Source organism: Sinohyriopsis cumingii, chromosome 1, assembly GCF_028554795.1.
Source record: "Sinohyriopsis cumingii isolate HCF-2022 chromosome 1, ASM2855479v2, whole genome shotgun sequence".
NCBI classification, from domain to species: Eukaryota; Metazoa; Mollusca; class Bivalvia; order Unionida; family Unionidae; genus Sinohyriopsis; species Sinohyriopsis cumingii.
The window spans coordinates 49,602,573-49,622,098 of NC_142961.1; the positions used below are offsets into that span (position 1 = coordinate 49,602,573).

The 19,526-nt window shown below is 33.8% G+C and overlaps 1 protein-coding gene across 11 annotated transcripts in view; it reads left to right on the top strand.

The window, feature by feature from the left end:
* LOC149806839 (uncharacterized) overlaps positions 1–19,526 on the top strand; it is a 247,442-nt gene that overhangs the window by 193,204 nt on the left and 34,712 nt on the right. For 9 of the 11 annotated variants that reach the window (XM_089958444.1, XM_089958494.1, XM_089958478.1 and 6 more), the window contains 2 exons: positions 15,550–15,770; positions 16,802–16,828. In XM_089958444.1, coding sequence (XP_089814570.1) covers positions 15,550–15,770; positions 16,802–16,828 — 248 coding nt within the window. Of the gene's footprint in view, positions 1–8,493; positions 9,427–15,549; positions 15,771–16,801; positions 16,829–19,526 lie in introns of those variants that run through there. The other 2 variants (XM_089958487.1, XM_089958460.1) reach the window with 2 other exon arrangements.

The window sequence follows — 19,526 nt, forward strand, 5'->3', positions numbered from 1 at the left end:
AATCCATTGAAAAAATATTAATATTTTAATACCTGTTCAGGCGTTGATCTTAACTGTTGGCCTGCCAGCCCCATAGTCTGCAGATTTTGAAGAGGGCCAGTTAATGTTGACTGTCTTAGGTCCACAGAGGCTGTTAAGTTTTCCTAAAGTTATTTTTATTCATTGGAAATGTCATTTTATTTTCTTCAGTGCCTGTTAAATTCCATATGATCTGGCCATATTGGCCAAATGGATAGATCTGTGTCAATTCAAACCCAGACTGGTTGACCTCAGGAAAGTTGTACCATGGAATTTTCTGTTCCAGATCTTGCTTTTGTCTAACAAAAGTGTTCACTTATTATCTACCAGAACTTATTAATTATAATAAGTCTAAGTCCCATATATTTCTAAATGATTTTTCATTTCAAACTTAGAAGTTGATAAATACATGCCAAACTCTGTATTTTTACAAGCTTCTTCCCCCCCCCCCCCCGCACAAATTTTTTTTCCTTTTCTCATTATTCAGCATCAATAATATGTTACACTTGTGGCCATCAGTGATTTTGCATAGTATGATAAACCTTGATGTTGTTTTAAAATTTTAAAATAGCAAATTTTTGCCACCTGAAAGTGTTTTTGGCTATTGGTGACTTCTGTCATTGTTAACATCAACAAAGACATGAACAGATATGCTATAAAGAAAAGTAGTAAGCGGATATTTTTATTTTGCCTCAATGAAAAAGCATGCTTAGGGGTTGCATGAATGTCAAGATTTTGGGGTATAGAATAAAACATTTTTAATATGTGGAGTCCTACACTTCATTTGCAACACATTTACAAGTTGTGTTTTCTACCTCATTGAAGTCCTGTCACATCTCAATATCTTATGTTATCCACTCGCTTTCATTCTTTATCTTTCAAGCTGTTTGAGTTTAATTAAGGGATGGAACTGGATAAACCTTTACATCATCATTAAAAGGTGCATAACATGCATTTTGACTCAGTGGTCTTAAAATACGTAATAGAAAAGAATGAGAAGCAACAAGCTTTTCAAAATTTAACAAATAATTTATTTCCCAAGAATGCAGAATTAAACCTGTCACTAGGAAATGTATTTTATTCCACACTAGGGTCCTATCTGCAAGGTCAAGGTTTCATGTAAATATGTTAACGTTTATTTTGGTTCTGCTTAATATGCAAGCTTTTTGAGGCACAGGGGTGAATCACCATGCACTGATGCTTCTAAATATGATGGCATCTTGTGTATCACATTCAAGATTCTGTATTCAAGGTCAAGGGTGCTGATCATGTTTTTTTTAAAAACCCTCTTTTCTGCGCTTTTACTCCATTACCCGTTGAGATAGGAACAACATGAAACTTGGATATTTTCCATATCTTTCTTGTAACTGTCACAAAGGATAATGATTTAGTTACTGTTTAAATTTCTTTTTTGGAAGGCTTGACCATGGTAGACAATTTTACTGAATTTACTTGTTTTTTCTTTTATACAGCATTCCCTCATTATAGCTCTGTTGATGGGAGTTCTAGAGTATATACCATATATATTGCCTTATAGTGAGGTACATTATACATATAATTTTACTGTTACATAATAAAATGAGAAAAATGACATTACCTGCCTTATAATAGGAAATGTTTTAAATAAGGACCCTATGATGAGGGAGTGCTGTAACTGTTATTATAAAAAAAATTCTGGATCACTGCCAGCTCACCTCTGTCTGCGTTGGTTCGAGTCTCAGACTCGGCTAACATGGGTATGTGAGAGAGCCTGCCAGTAGCTTCTTGTGGGTCAGTGGTTATATCCCGGGGTTTTCCCAGGTTCTTTCTCCACCAGTTATACTGGCCGCCATGTATAGCCATTTCTTGTGCTGAAAAATGGCGTTAAACCCTACAACAACAATATCATTCTGGAGAAATTGTAATTATGACAACTTCTACGGTGTATGTAAAATTAAAACCTATAATTTATTTGTTGTCAGAATCCTTGAGATTGTGCACACAGTTGGGAAGTTACAGTGATTGGATTTATGATCCTCAGTGGCCTTTTCTGAAACATAATCTAATTATTGTCTTCAGTTAGTGATTGCACTTGATTTACATGTCATTGTGATCACATTCTTCTTTGCCATTTAGATGTCCATGATACAAGAATGTATGTAAACACCTGGTTTACGTTATATGCATAATATTAACCCTGAGAGTGCTGTTAGCAGATTTTATGGTCATAATGGTATAGCTGTCACATTCATAATGGTAATTATGAGGAGTAATTTAGATGTAATTTGGCATTCTGATCAGGATGATTCATTTTTATGGCCAGGAATGTGAGGATATGGTTACTGGACCAAGGTTTTGTCAAGCTCATTATATATATATATATATATATATATATATATATATATATATATATATATATATATATATATATATAATCACATTATGATTTTGTGTGAGTGCAAATAACTAGAAATGGAATATAAAGTAATGGTTTAAAGATTGTAAGTTCAGCAAAAATATAACATCTGTACTCACATACAAATTGCAGAGACCCCGATCCACAGTCACATAATGTGCTGGCAAATCTGGGTCTGTACAGTTTATTATGAGTAATTGGTAGAACAAACAAAATAGACTCTGGTTTATCAGTGCATTATGTGCCAGCAGATCAAGGTCTGTTTGTATATTTTATCCATAAGAATCTGGATTTTATTGGGCTGGTTCATATGGCATTATGATTCACAAGATTTAGAGTTTGGATATGATGTGCGTTATGTTTATAACTTTGTGTCAAAGATACTCAAGTCTGAATTATATCATTATTTGGTTACATTGATTGGTTTTTATTATTCTAATGTATATTATTTTTAAGCATATGCTGCTGTAGAAAGATGAATTATTGTATCACATCATATAATCAATATTCTCAACTCATGTACAACAAAAAAATGCACTTTTGTATTGATCAACACATGACATTACATATGTTGAAGGAATTGTCATACTTACCAGTAAACATCAAACAATTTATAAACAGCTCAAGGCAAATAATTGATTTAGTGCCCAGTTATGCAAAGTAGTCAGTACTTCTCTCAGTTGCCAAACACTTTATTTAATTACCAAAATTGTATCTTTGTGTGAATAAACATTCACATTAAACCACAATCATTATGTCATGAAATAGAAATATATAGGGAAATGTATTATTTTTGTTTTTAAGTTTTTGCTCAAGTTCTGTTAGAAATTGACTTTTTGAAATTGAAACAGCTTATTTACATGTGAAGATGATTTATATAGAGACACACACATAGACCCATAGTTACACACGCATGCATACACATATAGTTCAGATGAAATTTAGATGTAAAAAATTGACAGTTGATTGCCATCAGAAGAGATAATTTACAGTACGACTTCAACTGGACAACATACTCGATGGATGATTTGATCAAATTACAAGGTTAGTTTGTCATCAATCTTTGTATAATTGCTCAGCCACACCTTTTATTATCCGTTTAACAATAAAGTTGAAATGGGATTTTGGTGTTTTGCTGGTTTATTCATGTGTTCATACATTCATGTTGGTACTTGTTTATTCATTTGTTACATTCTCATGATCTTTGATACTCATAAAAATTGGTATATGGATATATCCGGGGGGGTGGGGGGGGCTTGGCCATACCAAAACTCTGTCACTATGACTAAATTTTCTGGGCCAGAGTAGCAGAGTGATCTAAAGTGCTCTCCCTTCTGAATCACTGCCATCTCACCTCTGTCAGCTTGGGTTCGAGTCTAGGATTCGGCCAATGTGGGTATGTGAGAAAGCTTGCCAGTAGCTTCTCGTGGGTCGGTGGTTCTTCCCAGGGTTTTCCTGGGTTCTTCCTCTACTATTAATACTGGCCGCCATGCATAGCCATTTGTGTGCTGGAAAATGAACAACAGCAACCAAATTTTCATGCTTGAGTCAAGACTATCTACCTCACATTAGGTTTCAGCAGTTGAGTCATTATACTTTGAATATCTTGGACTCTGTTTCATCTACACACATGGAAATTGGCCTCTGGATACATCTTGATGCATTTAAATAAACCATAACAAAAGTATGCCCATGGGACCCGCTCATCATGGTTGAGTGATTTTCATATTTTCTTTACACTCATGAGAATTGATATGCAGATGAATCTAAATGAGAATAACTTATCCCTACCAAAAGTATGGTCCCTTTTACCTAATCATGCACAAGTTCCCTTATATTACTCATCCCTACCAAAAGTATGGTCCCTTTTACCTAATCATGCACAAGTTACCTTATAACTCATCCCTACCAAAAATACAGTCATTTTTACCTAATCATGCACAAGTTACCTTATAACTCATCCCTAACCAAAAGTATGGTCCCTTTTACCTAATCATGCACAAGTTCCCTTATAACTCATCCCTACCAAAAGTATGGTCCCTTTTACCTAATCATGCACAAGTTACCTTATAACTCATCCCTACCAAAAATATGGTCCCTTTTACCTAATCATGCACAAGTTACCTTTGCATTTTTCTCCATACCTGTCTGTAATATTGTTGGCTGCACCAGATGTACTGTGCTGTTGGCTAGGGGATTCATATTCATAAGTAAACACCACATTCAAATCTGAGGAATGACATAACAGTCTTTCTTTGTGGAAAACCCTTGACAAATGTCTTATAATGAAAACTGGCAGTGGAGCTTTTTTTAATGAGATCTTTAGCCACAAGTTGGCTTCATGCAAAAACATAACGGGGACTGTTTACATATTTTTGTCACTAACTCCACTTTTAAATGCTGGTTGTTATGCACTGTACTATTATGATTTATTTCAATCAATAAGTTTTTATGTATCTATAGTAAGTATTACCTTAGCTGGTCAGAGACAGTAGAGCTTATGAGGCATTCTGTTGTCCATCATCCATCCATCTTGTTAGTACAAGTTTGTTAATGCTGCTGATCCAGAAATACTTGAAGGATTGTGGAGGAACTTTAAACACACATTCATCCCAAGGCATTGTTGATCCTAAATGAAAATGGTGCCCTTTGGACATCCAGTATGACTACCACATTGGTTTTCAAAAGAAATCTTCTTAAGATGTCTGGTTGGTCCTAAATGAAAATGGTGTCAACCTGACTTCCAGTATGGTGACTATCTTGAAAACCTTATTAATGCTATTCCTGATAGTGATGGTTATATCAATGTTGGCATGGTGTTTTCACCAGAAGACTTCTTATGGTGTCTAGTTGGTCCAAAATGAAAACGGTGCTGATCTGATATCCAGTATGGCAACCACATGGCAGCCATCATGGAAATCTTATTATTGCTGCTGCTTCTAAATGGAAAGTCATATTGATATAGAGCTTGGAAAAGAAGACTTCTTATGATGTTCTAGTTGGTCCTAAATGAAATTAGGTTCTATTTAACCACCAGTCTATCTTGAAAATTTTGTCACTTCATCTAATAGATGGATGTTCATATCAGTATGGGATTTTGACTAAAAGACATGTTTTAAATTTTGTTCCAGAAATTTTATTTTACTTTGACTTGTTGATGAAATGTTTCTGTTAGAATTGAAATGTTGATAAGACATATTTCAGATTAATTTGTATTGTTAATTAGTTACACTTAAAATTATCAGATTAGTAATTTATTCCTTAAGTTTGTTTCAAATGGCATTGCAAGTGGCTTCACTAATAAAAAAAGAAAGTTCCTATACACAGATTTCAGTATTCATACCAATTTTAGCTCTACTGGTCATAGACCAGAAAATCTTATGGCTTATGGCTTGGCCTGTTTCTGTTGTCAGTCATCCATCATCTCTCTGTTAATACAACTTTGTTATTGCTACTTCTCTGAAAGTACTTTAGGATTATCACAAAACTTTATACACACATTCATCCGAAGTTCTCTTTGGCCATAAATGAAAATGATGCTGTAATGCAGACATCCAATATGTTAATTACAGCAGCCATCTTGAAAATCTTGTCACTACTCCAGAATGGTTGGTGAAGTCATATAGGGTTTTCACTAAAACATCTTATAGTCTAGATGGTCCTAAATGAAAGCATTACCATATGACAGCTATCTTGAAAATCTTTTTACTGTTTCTCTTCTTGAATGAAAAGACAAAATTGCATGTAGTTTTTACAAGAAATCTTCTTATGGTGTCATGTTGGTCCAAAATGAAAATGGTGCTGATCTAATATCCAATATGGCAACCACATGGCAGCCATCATGGAAATATTATTATTACTACTGCTTCTAAATGGAAAGTCATATTGATACAGAGCTTGGAAAAGAAGACTTTTCATGATGTTCTAGTTGGTCCTAATGAAAATAGGTTCTATTTAACCACCAGTGTAATTGCCATGGTGTCCATCTTGAAAATCTTTTCACTCCGTCTGATAGATGGATGGTTGTATCAGTATGGGATTTTCACTAAAAGACTTGCTAATGTATGTAATTGGTCCTAAATGAAAATGATGCAGATCTTACATCACACACACACACACACACACTATATATATATATATATATATATATATATATATATATATATATATATATATATATATATATATATACATACTCATCATGGCAGCCATTTTGAAAATCTTGTTATCTTTTCCGGTCCTAAACAGGAAGTTATATTGACATGGGATTTTCACCAGAAGACTTGTTATGGTGTATAGTTTACCTTAACTGAAAATAATAAAGATTTGACTTCCAATACAACCACCATGGTGGGAGTGGATGGCCATATTGATGTGGGTTTTTCACTAAAAGTAATCCTTTGATATCTAGTTGGTCCTAAATGAAAATAGTGCCAATCTTACATCCAGTATGGTTGCCATGACATCCTTCTTGAAGGTCTTGTGATCATGGAATGGAATGTCATATTGACATGGGGGTTAACACCAAAAGACTTTAATGATGTCTTGTTGGTCCTAAATGCAAAGTGCCTTTCTTTGGAACATTATGTCAGCTTTGACCAGGGCTGGTCTAAGTATTATTCAAGCCACTTTGCCTATTGCAAATCTAGCATGAGAACCACTGAACTACCAAAGTTCACAATTTACAAAATTGCACGTATTTCACAAACGTTAATCATAATGCTGACAATTTATGTATTGCATTTAATAATGCTCATTTGCCAGCATCTTCAAGAAAATGATCTATATTTCAGCAACTTTTTATTAAACATTATTATTTGCAGCTTTCTTTTTAACTGCTGGCAGCAGATAGGAGTCATGGAGTTTTGTGCTCATAATCCAAGGGTCATGGGTTTTATATCGACCCAGACCAGTCCAGGTCATAATCAGCTCCCTTTTTGGCTTGGGTACATTGAAATTTAGCCTTTTCAGTGATCGTAGATACTGCCAATAATTTCTTAAAAGTACAGTTAAAATTTCCAAAAAATAAATTCTGATATCAGCTGACTCAAAAACCGCCTCCATGTGTAAATTTAACATTATTGCCACCTGCTTCTACTTCAGTGTAACATTTTCTACTGTATTTGTCTTGTGTGCCATTTTCCTAGCTAAATTGCAATTATATCAAGTTGTACACCACACAAACAGTCTTGCCATGTCCAAATTTTTAACATTACTGTTTATGGTCTGCTTATGACTTGTGTACTGTATATGGTCTGCTTATGATTTGTGTACTGTATATGGTCTGCTTATGACTTGTGTATTGTATATGGTCTGCTTATGACTTGTGTACTGTATATGGTCTGCTTATGACTTGTGTACTGTATATGGTCTGCTTATGATTTGTGTACTGTATATGGTCTGCTTATGACTTGTTTATTGTATATGGTCTGCTTAAAATTTGTGTACTGTATATGGTCTGCTTATGACTTGTGTACTGTATATAGGCTGCTTATGATTTGTGTACTGTATATGGTCTGCTTATGACTTGTTTATTGTATATGATCTGCTTATGATTTGTGTACTGTATATGGTCTGCTTATGACTTGTTTACTGTATATGGTCTGCTTATGATTTGTGTACTGTATATGGTCTGCTTATGACTTGTATACTGTATATAGGCTGCTTATGATTTGTGTACTGTATATGGTCTGCTTATGACTTGTTTATTGTATATGGTCTGCTTATGACTTTTGTACTGTTTAGTATGTATTCTTGCCTTTATGTAGCAATTATTATATCAAATACTCATTTTCTTCATGACTTGGTTTGCTGTTTATCACTTCAGTTTAATTTATCGAGGTTAGTTGCCTTAGTACATATTTGAATACACAAAATATAAACTGTATTATTGACCTCTCTGCTGATATCCAATAAGCAGTTATAGTATTTTAATAGCTTATATAGAGCTAGGGATCGATTTTTGAAGGGAAGCTATTAATTATTCATAACACATAGACTTACCTGTACATTATTCAGAGAAAAGCAGCTTGTGGGTTTTCATGCTGAAAAACCTTTCCAGTAGACATTACAGTATGACTATTTGTGGTGATCTATTGCTTAAGTCCACAGTTTCAAGTGATTTTTATCAGCAGGCTTTGCCAGCACAAGTATAGATGGGATATGAAGCGTCAATAGTTTTGCTTTGCACTGTCACGATTGATATAAATATGTCAATGCACAGTAAAGGAATGGGTTGACATGAAGAACTTCAGAAGACTGTTGATTATTCAAATCTTGATTTAACCACTTAATGCTTTTAAAATTACTCCTGTGGAGCACAGTTATGTGTGATTAACACTTTGAAAAAAACTGTTGGAATGATTGAATATAAATCTGTTTTGTTAATAATGGTACCTGATTGGACAGGACAGGAGTTCAAATAGCCATTCATTGGTTAAGGCAAATAAACCTAAGATATCCAATGAAGCATGACACTTTTGTTAATTCCATTTGCTGAGGAGATCTGGGAACCTTGTGCTAATAATTCTCTGGGAAGAATGAAGACATTTATAATCATTGGGCAGACTAGCTCTGTTACAGTCATTTTGCTTGAGTATGAATTACAGGGGAGGTGTACCAAATTATAATAAGAGTCAAGAATAATAGGAATATCTCTGCAGTATTTATTCATCTATCACGCCAAAGGATCAGGAACATTGAGTACTATGTCATAGTCAACCATCCATACTTACATTGTAATGCCGATGGAGACTTGGAGTTCAGTATTCAACATAGCTTTGAGTCAAAGCCAATGGATGCAAATGGGACAGCATGCCTAAGTTCAAGATGAACATATTCTCTCTATATGCACAGTGTGTCATAGAAGGTATTGAACAATATTTTACTTGCATTGAAAGGGGTACTGAAGTGGCCAGCATGAGTATTGGAGGAATGAAAGGGGCATCTTTCATATATCCAGAATGTCCTTGGATGTTCCCAGTCAGAATAAAAACAATTACAAAAGTACCACTGTAAGTGTAGATTTTACTTTCATTACAAAAGTTTCACTGAACTGTGTCTCACTTTTTCTCTTTCCGTTGATCTGTATGTATCACTCTTGGCACAATAGTGCAGTAACAGTACAGTACCTATAGGTTCATTAAAATCATTTGTGTCTGTGTTACTTTTCAACTTTTTATTGCAGTGGAGATTAATACCAGAACTAGTTCCCTGTACATGTATTATTAATATTCTTAAGATATTGTGATTTAGGGAAAATCAGAAGAACTTTAGCAGGATATCAGTGAAACAAAATTAATTGATTCAACGTTTATACATGTACATACATAACTCATTAATTTGCAAACCCCAAATTATGAACATAACAATAAAAAAAAATTGTACTGGAAACTGATTTGGAATTGTACGAGATTAGAAAAAATTTTTGGATGATTAAATCGTCAGATCAACTAAACAGACAGAAGTTACACATTTTATAGTTTTGAAAATATTAATTGTAGAAAATTCTGCAGGTTTCAAAGAATTTAAAGCATCATACAGATTTTTAATTTCATTCTTTTATTTTTAAAAATAACAAAAATAAAAATTAAGTGAATTTTATGTGGCACGTTTCCACAATTTTTTCATACTGTTTCAGTTGACTGTTTAGTATAGACTCAATGGGGCCATGGCTGCCCAATAGTTAGCATGCTGGACTCACAAATGAAATAATGCAGGTTCAAATATTAAAAACTTAAGATGAGTCCAGGATAGCTACCATGCTGTGTCCTTGGGCAAAGTACTTCTAGTTGCTTATAGCACTAAATAATCTACTTGTGTTGATGTGCTGTAAGAAAAGAATAAGTAGAATATAGCCTGTTTTTCTCTTAGTTGTTTGTAATGAATACTGGATGTGCCCTTTGCGCAAAAGTTTGACTGCTATGTGTAATAATTGCCAGACGTGCATAATCTTTGCATTTTGACTGTTTGCTGATAGGTCTTCTACAAACTTTTTTCTAAGTGGGTGGGGTGGGAATGGGAGTGAGGTACAATGAATGCATAAACATTTTGAGTCTTTCTGATGACTGAAACATTTATTGTGTTTTTGTTTGTTTGTTAACATTGTTCAGTGATTTACCTGAACACATAGTTCATGAAACAAATCAACCATTTTGATCTTTAGGTGATAATATGTATCATGAAACAACAGACTGATCATAAAGAGAGATTTTTCCTTTTGGTTTATGGGTGACTTTTGTTTATATTCAGTTCTTTGAGGTCAGTTTTTGTAGACTTTGGACTTTGGCATTTTATATTTGTATAAACAGCTTGTTTAATAAGAACACTAATTGTTGGTAAAGTGTAGATACCAGTAATTGTCAGGTTGTTTTGGCAGATGACAACTTTGTCAGCACTGTGAAATAATTGTTTTGTAATTTTTATAATGAAACAGGTTATTGTTGTACAGTCTGTTATGATACCTTTTGAGCACTTTAGGTGTATAAAACAGTTTTTTAAAACTCAGAAATTCATTGCATTTTATTTGAATAAGGCATTTCATTAATGCAAGGATACGTTTATGAATATACTCATTTGTATAGTCCCATACTCTTCTCAACTTTGTTTACTTTATGTTTTTTTGTCGTCTTGGGTTTAACACCATTTTTCAGAACATGATAAGCTATACATGCTGGCCAGTATAACTGGTGGAGGAAGATCCTGAGGAAAAATCCTGGCAACGACCAGCGACCCTGGTGAGAAGTTGCTGACAAACTTTGTCACATACCCACATTGGATATCATTGGATACTTGATGTTGATAAAACAAAAATTGTAACAGCTTTTTTCACTTATTCACATTGCATCAGATTCCGATCTGTGGTCATTGGATTGGGAGAAATGACTACCTTCACATAGAATCTGCAACTTGAAATCCTACACAGGATTGCTGTGGTGCAGGCCAGAGGTTAATTGCCGTACTATACATTTATGCCCCAAAAATGACATACAAATCATGTTGTCTTGAGATCTCAGTTTGCTAGTGAGGCACTTGAAATTTTTCTTTCCTGAAATAGTCCGTAAACCAAAGTTACAACCAGCACATGAATGTTAAATTTGAAAATGACCAGATTTGTAGCATGGTTATTTTATAGTGGAGATGTTTCTACTGCATGTTTTGAGAGCTTTTTGTGGTTTCTGTGCTCTAGGATTTCTGTACCATGGTATAATGGTAAATAAGATAATGTGCAATTACAAGATATGTCTTTCAGACTGTAGTATTTAACAGAGATTTACCAGTGCCTTTCTACACACTTATTACTGAAGCTGGGACAAATCAAAACAAAACGGCAAATATTTTGAAAAGAAATCTCATTTTTATCCAGACTTGTATATTTCCAAATGTCCTTATTTAAGTACTGCTAAAAATACACAAAAATCCAATGCTGAACAAAATAAAAGGACGTATTTATGGTCCCCAGTTTTTATGATTATATTAATAGTCTGTAATGGTAGACATTCCTACATGGTTACAGGACTGTATTTTGTAATTGATCAATTGTGTTCATTGTTAACCTGGTAAAAGCACTGCATGATTTAATTTCACCATTTATATTGACATTCATTTAATAATTACACCCTTCTAAAATGAGAAAGAAAATGAGGCTTTTATACCATTTATTTTTCCAAGACAATCCTGGCCCTGTGAATAGGTAGGTATACAGAGTTCATGGTTGCACTTGTATGATACCATATACATCTACCTATAATACCCACCCAACCACAAAAATCATAGACTCAGGTCTACAGCAGGTCCCAGTATGCCTGAAGATCAGAGTCTATGCATTTTGTTGCATTCAATGATTTCCAATTTACAGCTTTGACCCTAATGTTCCAGGACATTTACAGCAGAGTTTCTTAGCCCCACTGTGCATGGCAGGGTGGTTTTTTTTGCTGTTTGCATTAAGAAATATGTTAGCACACAATATATGACATGTCTCCTATTCTCCTAAATTTTAATACAGTTCAGGTTGCCAAATTAAGCTTCATTTAAAAGGTTGACATGGTGTATATTGGAAATCTAAAGCTTTTATCACATCCCCTTTATTAATATTTCATATTATAATTACCAATTTAGAACAACTTTTTGTAAATTTTGAAGAAAGAAAGTTTAATATTCACTACATGCAATTTTATTGCAGAACTTTGACATACAAAAGGTGCACTGTAAGTGAAAACTGTATTGCTCGATAAATGGTGAAATGATTGTGTGATTATATAAATAGTGCATTTTTCAAGTGGCATTCATGTAGCCAGCTAGGGGAGCAATGGTGCTGATTAAACATCAGGTTTAATCCTGATTTATGTGTTTCTTGCTCTCAAGTTTAAAATCATTTTATTGTCATATCAAAGGTAGGGAATGAATGCAGGGAAACCATCAGAATTTAAATGAAAAGAGTAGAAAAATTTAGATAATGAAATCGAATGGTATTGTCAAGTATATGAAGGTACCATATATATTTTCATATCAATTATCCAACTGCAAACAACATAGACCATGATCTGCCATCACATGATGTGCTGGCAGATGAGAGTCTTTGTTGTTTGTTATATAGATTACTCCTTTAAAAACAACTGCAAAGAACCAGATGTACCAGCATATTATGTGATGGCAGATCTGGGTACAAACAGTTTACATTTCGACTTGACATATAAAGAAAGCATATGTCTGGTAATTGCAGAGCTTTCATTTATCAGAAAGCTGTTATGCAATGATAACCAGTATATTAATAATAATAATAGTAATAATAATAATAATCATGATAACAATAATAATAATAATGATTTTACTTAAGGAGGGTGACAATTAGTTGCATGAAACTAATCCTCCTTGTGGTCATCTATTATATTTACATTCAGAGTACATGTACATGTACATGGTCACACACACACACACACACACACACACACACAGATCATTGGTAATAAGGTACATTTAAATATGACATGATAAACAGAAAATTTGAATAACATGCTTCAACATGGTACATTGTGTACTGTATATGCAGTACTTAGTAGTGAATTTATATAACTTTAAGTTGTAATTGTCAAATTGAATATGTTACACTTTTTCTTCCATTGAATTAGATTATGATTAAATGCATTTATGTACATTCTCTAATTTCCTTTGGGATTCTGTTGCAAATTAGTGACCCTGAATACTGAAAAAATTTCTTTTAGAGTTCTTAATTTGGTTTTTGGCAGGAAGGGTGATTAGCTGAAATGGATTTTAAATTGGAAGTCTTGCCATGTTTTCTAGCATTGAGATATAATGGGGCCATATTGTTTGAACCTTTGTGCATAAGTATAGCCTCTCTCAAAAATATTTGTTCACTTACTTTTAACATTTTAATATCATTCATTGCATTTGGGATGTTTTCAACATTACTTTGGATTAGTCTGCAGGCTCTTTTCTGCAAGCAGAATAATTCGTAAATATTGTCAGAAGCATTTCCCCAGACAACATTGCAGTAGTCTAGGTATAGTTGTATATAGCCTTTGTAATATATTAATCAACATTTCATTTTCTCTGCAGGAGAGAAAAGAGGTTTATACAAATTGAAGGAATAATGAGTACACAAACATAACTTTGCCTATGGAATACATGGTATACAATCAGTAAGACAAATACAGTTTTACCTTATTGTAAGCCAATTCAGTATGATGCAGATATAGTAATGGATCCCACTGCATAATTTAATAGTATTATGTATAAGATATACCTCAGTATAAGGTGATCTTGCCTATAAAGCAATCCATGTTTATGTCACTGATGAACAGCAGTAAAATGAGAGAATAATACTGTATTATTATGACATACTTGCTCCTGTGTATTACACTCAGTGAACAGTAAATGTCTTGACTTGTGTCTGCAGTGTTCATTCTGTTGATGCATTATGGGACAGTGTATGAAGCTGTTCCATTGTAAAACTTAACAAACTGCTTCCCAGGTGGCACAATCATTTATCTCAAGACTCCACTGATTTTCAGAAATGCCTACTCCTGTTTTACCACATTTTTAATGGCATTTGTGTAAAGCAACAGAAATTATAGAAGTTTTAAGCCTTGAGCCTCTAACTCGGTAACTTTTATTGATAACTTTTCATCTTTATTTTACCAAAATTTGATCCAAAAAAGGACTGGAATAACAATTGAGAATGAGGAATGAGGCTGACCCAGGGGTCAAATAGTCTATGCAAGCAGGTGTTGTTTCCCTATGTCATTGGAGAGCAGTGTTTGAAAACATTACTCAGCTCTTAATCTTACTATGAAATATAACTAACAGTCAAAGGGCTGCATGTACATATTACATTCTGAATAAGATCCTGAAATCTGGAGTAACATTTATTTCTTGAAAAGTTGAATGAAGGGTCCCAAATCCATGCCATTTGAAACTGGCAGTGAATTACTGCATACACAGTTAAATAAGTAATGGTGTACCATTCTTTGTAATAGTAGTTGATAAGCAGGTACTTTATGAGTTGTTGCTTATAATCTGCCTGATAATATACGCTTTCACATCCCAGCTGAGCTTATAGCTGGGGTACATGTATGTAAAAATTCCCATAACACCCACTTATGACTAGCCAATGTCACTATTCAGAACACAGAAACACCAGTTAAAATGCAAGAAGATTCAGAGTTACTTTAGAATGACTGGCAAAAATAGAGTTCACAAATCACAAATTTGTCCAAGTTAATTATTCTGGCCAATTTTCTTTACTGACGTGTCCATATCCAGGTTCCATTTTGTTTTTTTTCTTTTAAGTGATCATTAATAATGAAAGATCTGCAGGGAATATTTCTTATTATATGGCCATGCAACTACTTGTCTGTGTATAAGCCTGAACAGGTTTTGGAGCCTGGGACCCCACCTAGATACAAAGTAACAAGATCACAGCACCACATTCAAGATCCCAACTTTGTGCAAAAGTTTTACATATTTGAAATTTCTAGTTAGCAAGATAAATGTTCAGAAATAAAGGGTAAAGCAAGATAAATGTTCAGAAATAAAGGATAACCTTGATTGTCTAAAAAGTAACTTTATTTCCTATTTTTGGAAATGTTAGTATTAGAGTATTTTTCTTTTGTTTTCAGCTCTTCCAGTACACCAACAGCACCATATTCTACAGCTGATATTCTCTACAACAATGAAGTCAGCCTCTCACAAAAAGAAGATCTACGACAAAGTAGTTTTACAGATAGTGAAAAAAATCGAGAGCCAACATCACGGCAAAAGTCAAAAGAAATAGACAGCCCAGATAATCGGAGGCCGTCTAGTAAATCAGGATCCAAGAAATCTTTATCTATAGAAACTGGTAAGTTTTCCTGCCTTGATATCTGATATAGGTAAAACCCTTTATAATGTGATGCTTGGGGTCCAAAGAGTAACATCACAATATAAATGGGATTGCATTAACAATTTTTTAAAAAAATTCCCCATAGAAAATGTGCATTGAAATTTCAATGTAATTTTACACAGGCAGCGCATCAAGCAAAATTCAGCTCATTGTTGGATCTGAAGAACTTCTCAGTCATCCAACAAAGAAATCAAATTCACAGATTTGAACGGTTTGATAGTTCTCGGAGAATGTCAAAACTAGCTACATGTTACTTCCTCCAAACATTAAACAGTGCCGACTGTATTCAAAAAGCTTTTAACTTGTCTGAACTTGATAGCTTTTCATTATATAAAATTTCAGAAGTTAAAGCAACATTAAGCACAGTGCTGGGATTAAAAAATCTATTAGGGATACCTATAATCGGCTTTTCAGAGTGTGTGTAATTAGGATGTTAAAAACAGAGGTCATCTTAAATTAAAAAATGGGATTTATGCTGCCATTGCATTATAAGCTGAATCGCGTTATAATGAATCAAGTTATAGCAGATTTTACTTGTATCTTCAAATCTTGTAAACTGCCATCTCTGATAATTTCTCTGTATTTGTGTTTATATGAGAGAGAGATAGTCTTGCTTTGCTTGTCAGGCAACAGAGGTCGCATAAAGTGAGTTGCAAGTTACATTTGTGCTTTTTTCCCCTTGTGTATTATCTTTTATTATCTAGCATTTTCTTTCTCACATTGATACATTTAATTTCTGTATATGCTTATTCTTTGGTGGTGTTTTTACTAGGACTTTGAAAATTAATTTTACCTGAGAACATTATTTAGATGTAACTTAAGCAGCCAAACAATCAATATCTTATCTTTTTGATCTTCCTTATTTTATTTTGTGTTTGTGTGGGGTGTTGTTCTTCAAACAGTGATCTTAGATCTTACTGTATCCATGTCATTCTAAGTGGGAGGAGTAAAGACAGAACTTAATATGTGTCCTTTTTTAATATTTACAGGCATGCAACTAACACTTGAAAAAGATGGTAAGAAATGATTGAATTGTCAGTGTAAATTCAGTGTTTTGATTGATTCTTTGTTTTAGTCACAAAATTATTCTTACTATTACATAATTACCTCAGCAGTGTTATTTAGTGGTTTTCATAGGTTATGAGCATTTAAGCCAAGTTTGTTCAGAAAAATAATTTTTATTGAGCCAAAATACAGTATTTTCTTAAAGGAAACAAAAATATGAATTATTCCATTTTTGTATATGCCCATCTAAGTCAGGGATATTATGTTAAGGTTTCTCCATCTATCCATTAGCTTATCCAGCCGATAACACTGTAATGGTTGGAGAGATTTTCATGAAACATTGCCCATACAGTGATCATTCATTGTATTGTAATAGCAAATTGCCTTTGCCTCTGGGTCTTGGTCACAGCAAGGGAAATTTATCGCTGTGACTTGTTATCTTGTCTGGAGTTTAAATCACTGGTATTATATTAAAACTGTTTCCATGACTTGGAGTTGCGTTACATATAACAACCATGCTTCATTTCAAGGTCAAGGACACATTGAGGGTAAAAGTAAATATGCGACTTGTATTCTTGTCCAGAGTAAAAAAATTAACCTCTGGAGATAAAATTAAACTTTCACTAATTATATATATATGGTGTGTGTCATAACATATCCACACCGACTCTCACATGGTCAAGGTCATGGTAAGGAAAAATGTCATTTTGTGACTTTAGCCTTGTTCATAGTATACCTTCTGAACTAACTGAGACAATTTGATAAAACTTTGTCCAAGTACATTTTATATATCATAACTTGGCAGTGTGTCATGTACTGCAGCCACAGCCTCTGCATCAATATTACTTCTAAAACCATAGTTTTAGTCAAACTTTGACCAATTATATAGCATGTTTAGACAATGTGTCACATACTCTAATTATGCCCCCTGCCTCAGTGTCATGGTCATAGCAAGGGAAAATATACATTTATTTTATTCTGTGGTAGGTCATATCAACATGGCATTCTTGACAGAAGTCTTCTTATGGTGTCTAGTTAGTACTACATGAAAATGATGCCAATCTCACATCCAATATGACCACCATGTTGGCCATCTTGAAAATCTTATCATTGCAACTCCGATAGAATTTTGATGGCTATATCAACAAAGAGTTTTTACCAAAAGACTTCTTGTGATATCTTGTTGGCTCTGTATGAAAATGGTGCCCCCTGTAGGTATCCATTATGAAAATTTATAACTCAAGAATCTCAGAGACAATTTTAAGAATCTGTAGTTAAAAAGAAGAAATGGTATTATTTTGAATTACTTGATATTCTTTTCAGACATAAGAGCTTTGTTCCTTCAAGGGACTCTTGTACATAAGTATTGTTTATCGTAAGATCATATTGTTCATTGTATTCACCAGAATGCACAATAACTTCTGTTGAAATCATATTAAACTGGAATCAGATGAATCTTTTAAGGGAAATAACTATTAATCAGCTAAATTGTTATGGGAAGTAACTGTATCATGGGTCAGAGCACAGTTTGAATTGCTGATCTGGACAACAAAACATCACATAAAGTGTCAGGAATTTATATCTTGTACCAGGATGGAGGCATCTCTCATTTATAAATTAAATAAAAGAAGAGTCAAATGATATATTAATTAGATAATTTTGTGTTCATTGCAGCAAGTCATTTACTTAGGCCACATGCAGTGACAAATTTGGTTACATTCAGTTCATTGGTGTTTGAGAAGAGCTTTTCAGCCACATAATTTTATTAATTGAGACCATGACCACCACTGTATGGAAAATTTGCTGGTATGATATATGCCTTTTATGGGTTTTATCTTGTCAGCTTGAATACAGTTATGGCCCTTGGAAAATTAATTTGATATCTTTTCATTGGATGTTTAATGTAACTGGCACAGCTCAAGAATGATTCAACATATTCTGATGGAAGTTAGTTAAAGCACTGTCTCATAGACCTTGATGTTCCTTTTATAGGTTTAGTCTCATGTGATCCATTATGAACAGAGCTATGTGATGTTGATTGTAATAAAAAAAAGTTATGGGATGTTGATTTTAATAAAAATCAGTTATGGGATGTTGATTATAATAAAAAAGTTATGGTATGTTCATTGTAATAAAAATAGCTCAAGAAATATTCAGCATATTCTGATGTAATTTGAAGTGACTATGATGTATCTTGTATGGGTTTTGTCTCGTCTGCTCCATTTTGGATGGAGTTTAGGCCCTTGTGGACTTACTTCATATCTTTACATGTGCTATTGCCAGTATTAATGGCCCTTAAAGGAGGTGGATTTGAAGCAGTCCACGTTATCATTGAGAGGTGTTAGGAAATTGAATGCACAAACTTTGGTTTTCCAAGAGTTTCTTATGTTCTGATTCTTACAGAGCAAATGTAGTGAGCTGAGCTCTTTGCACGCATATCACTAATAGCTCTTGTTTGCCCATCTTTTCTTTATCTTCTGGGGGTTTTGAAACATTCTTTACCTTTTAACATTTGTCTCATGGTGCATATCTACTTATGATTGGATTTTTCAGGGTTATTGCCTTTATTTTTATGTTGCCTACTTGTTTGCTCTGTACTGTATAAACAAGATTCTGCTGATGCTCCTTTAACCCCCCACCTTCTCACACAGACATACACACACACACACACACACACACATGGTCTTGCAGTGATAATTGAAAAAAAAA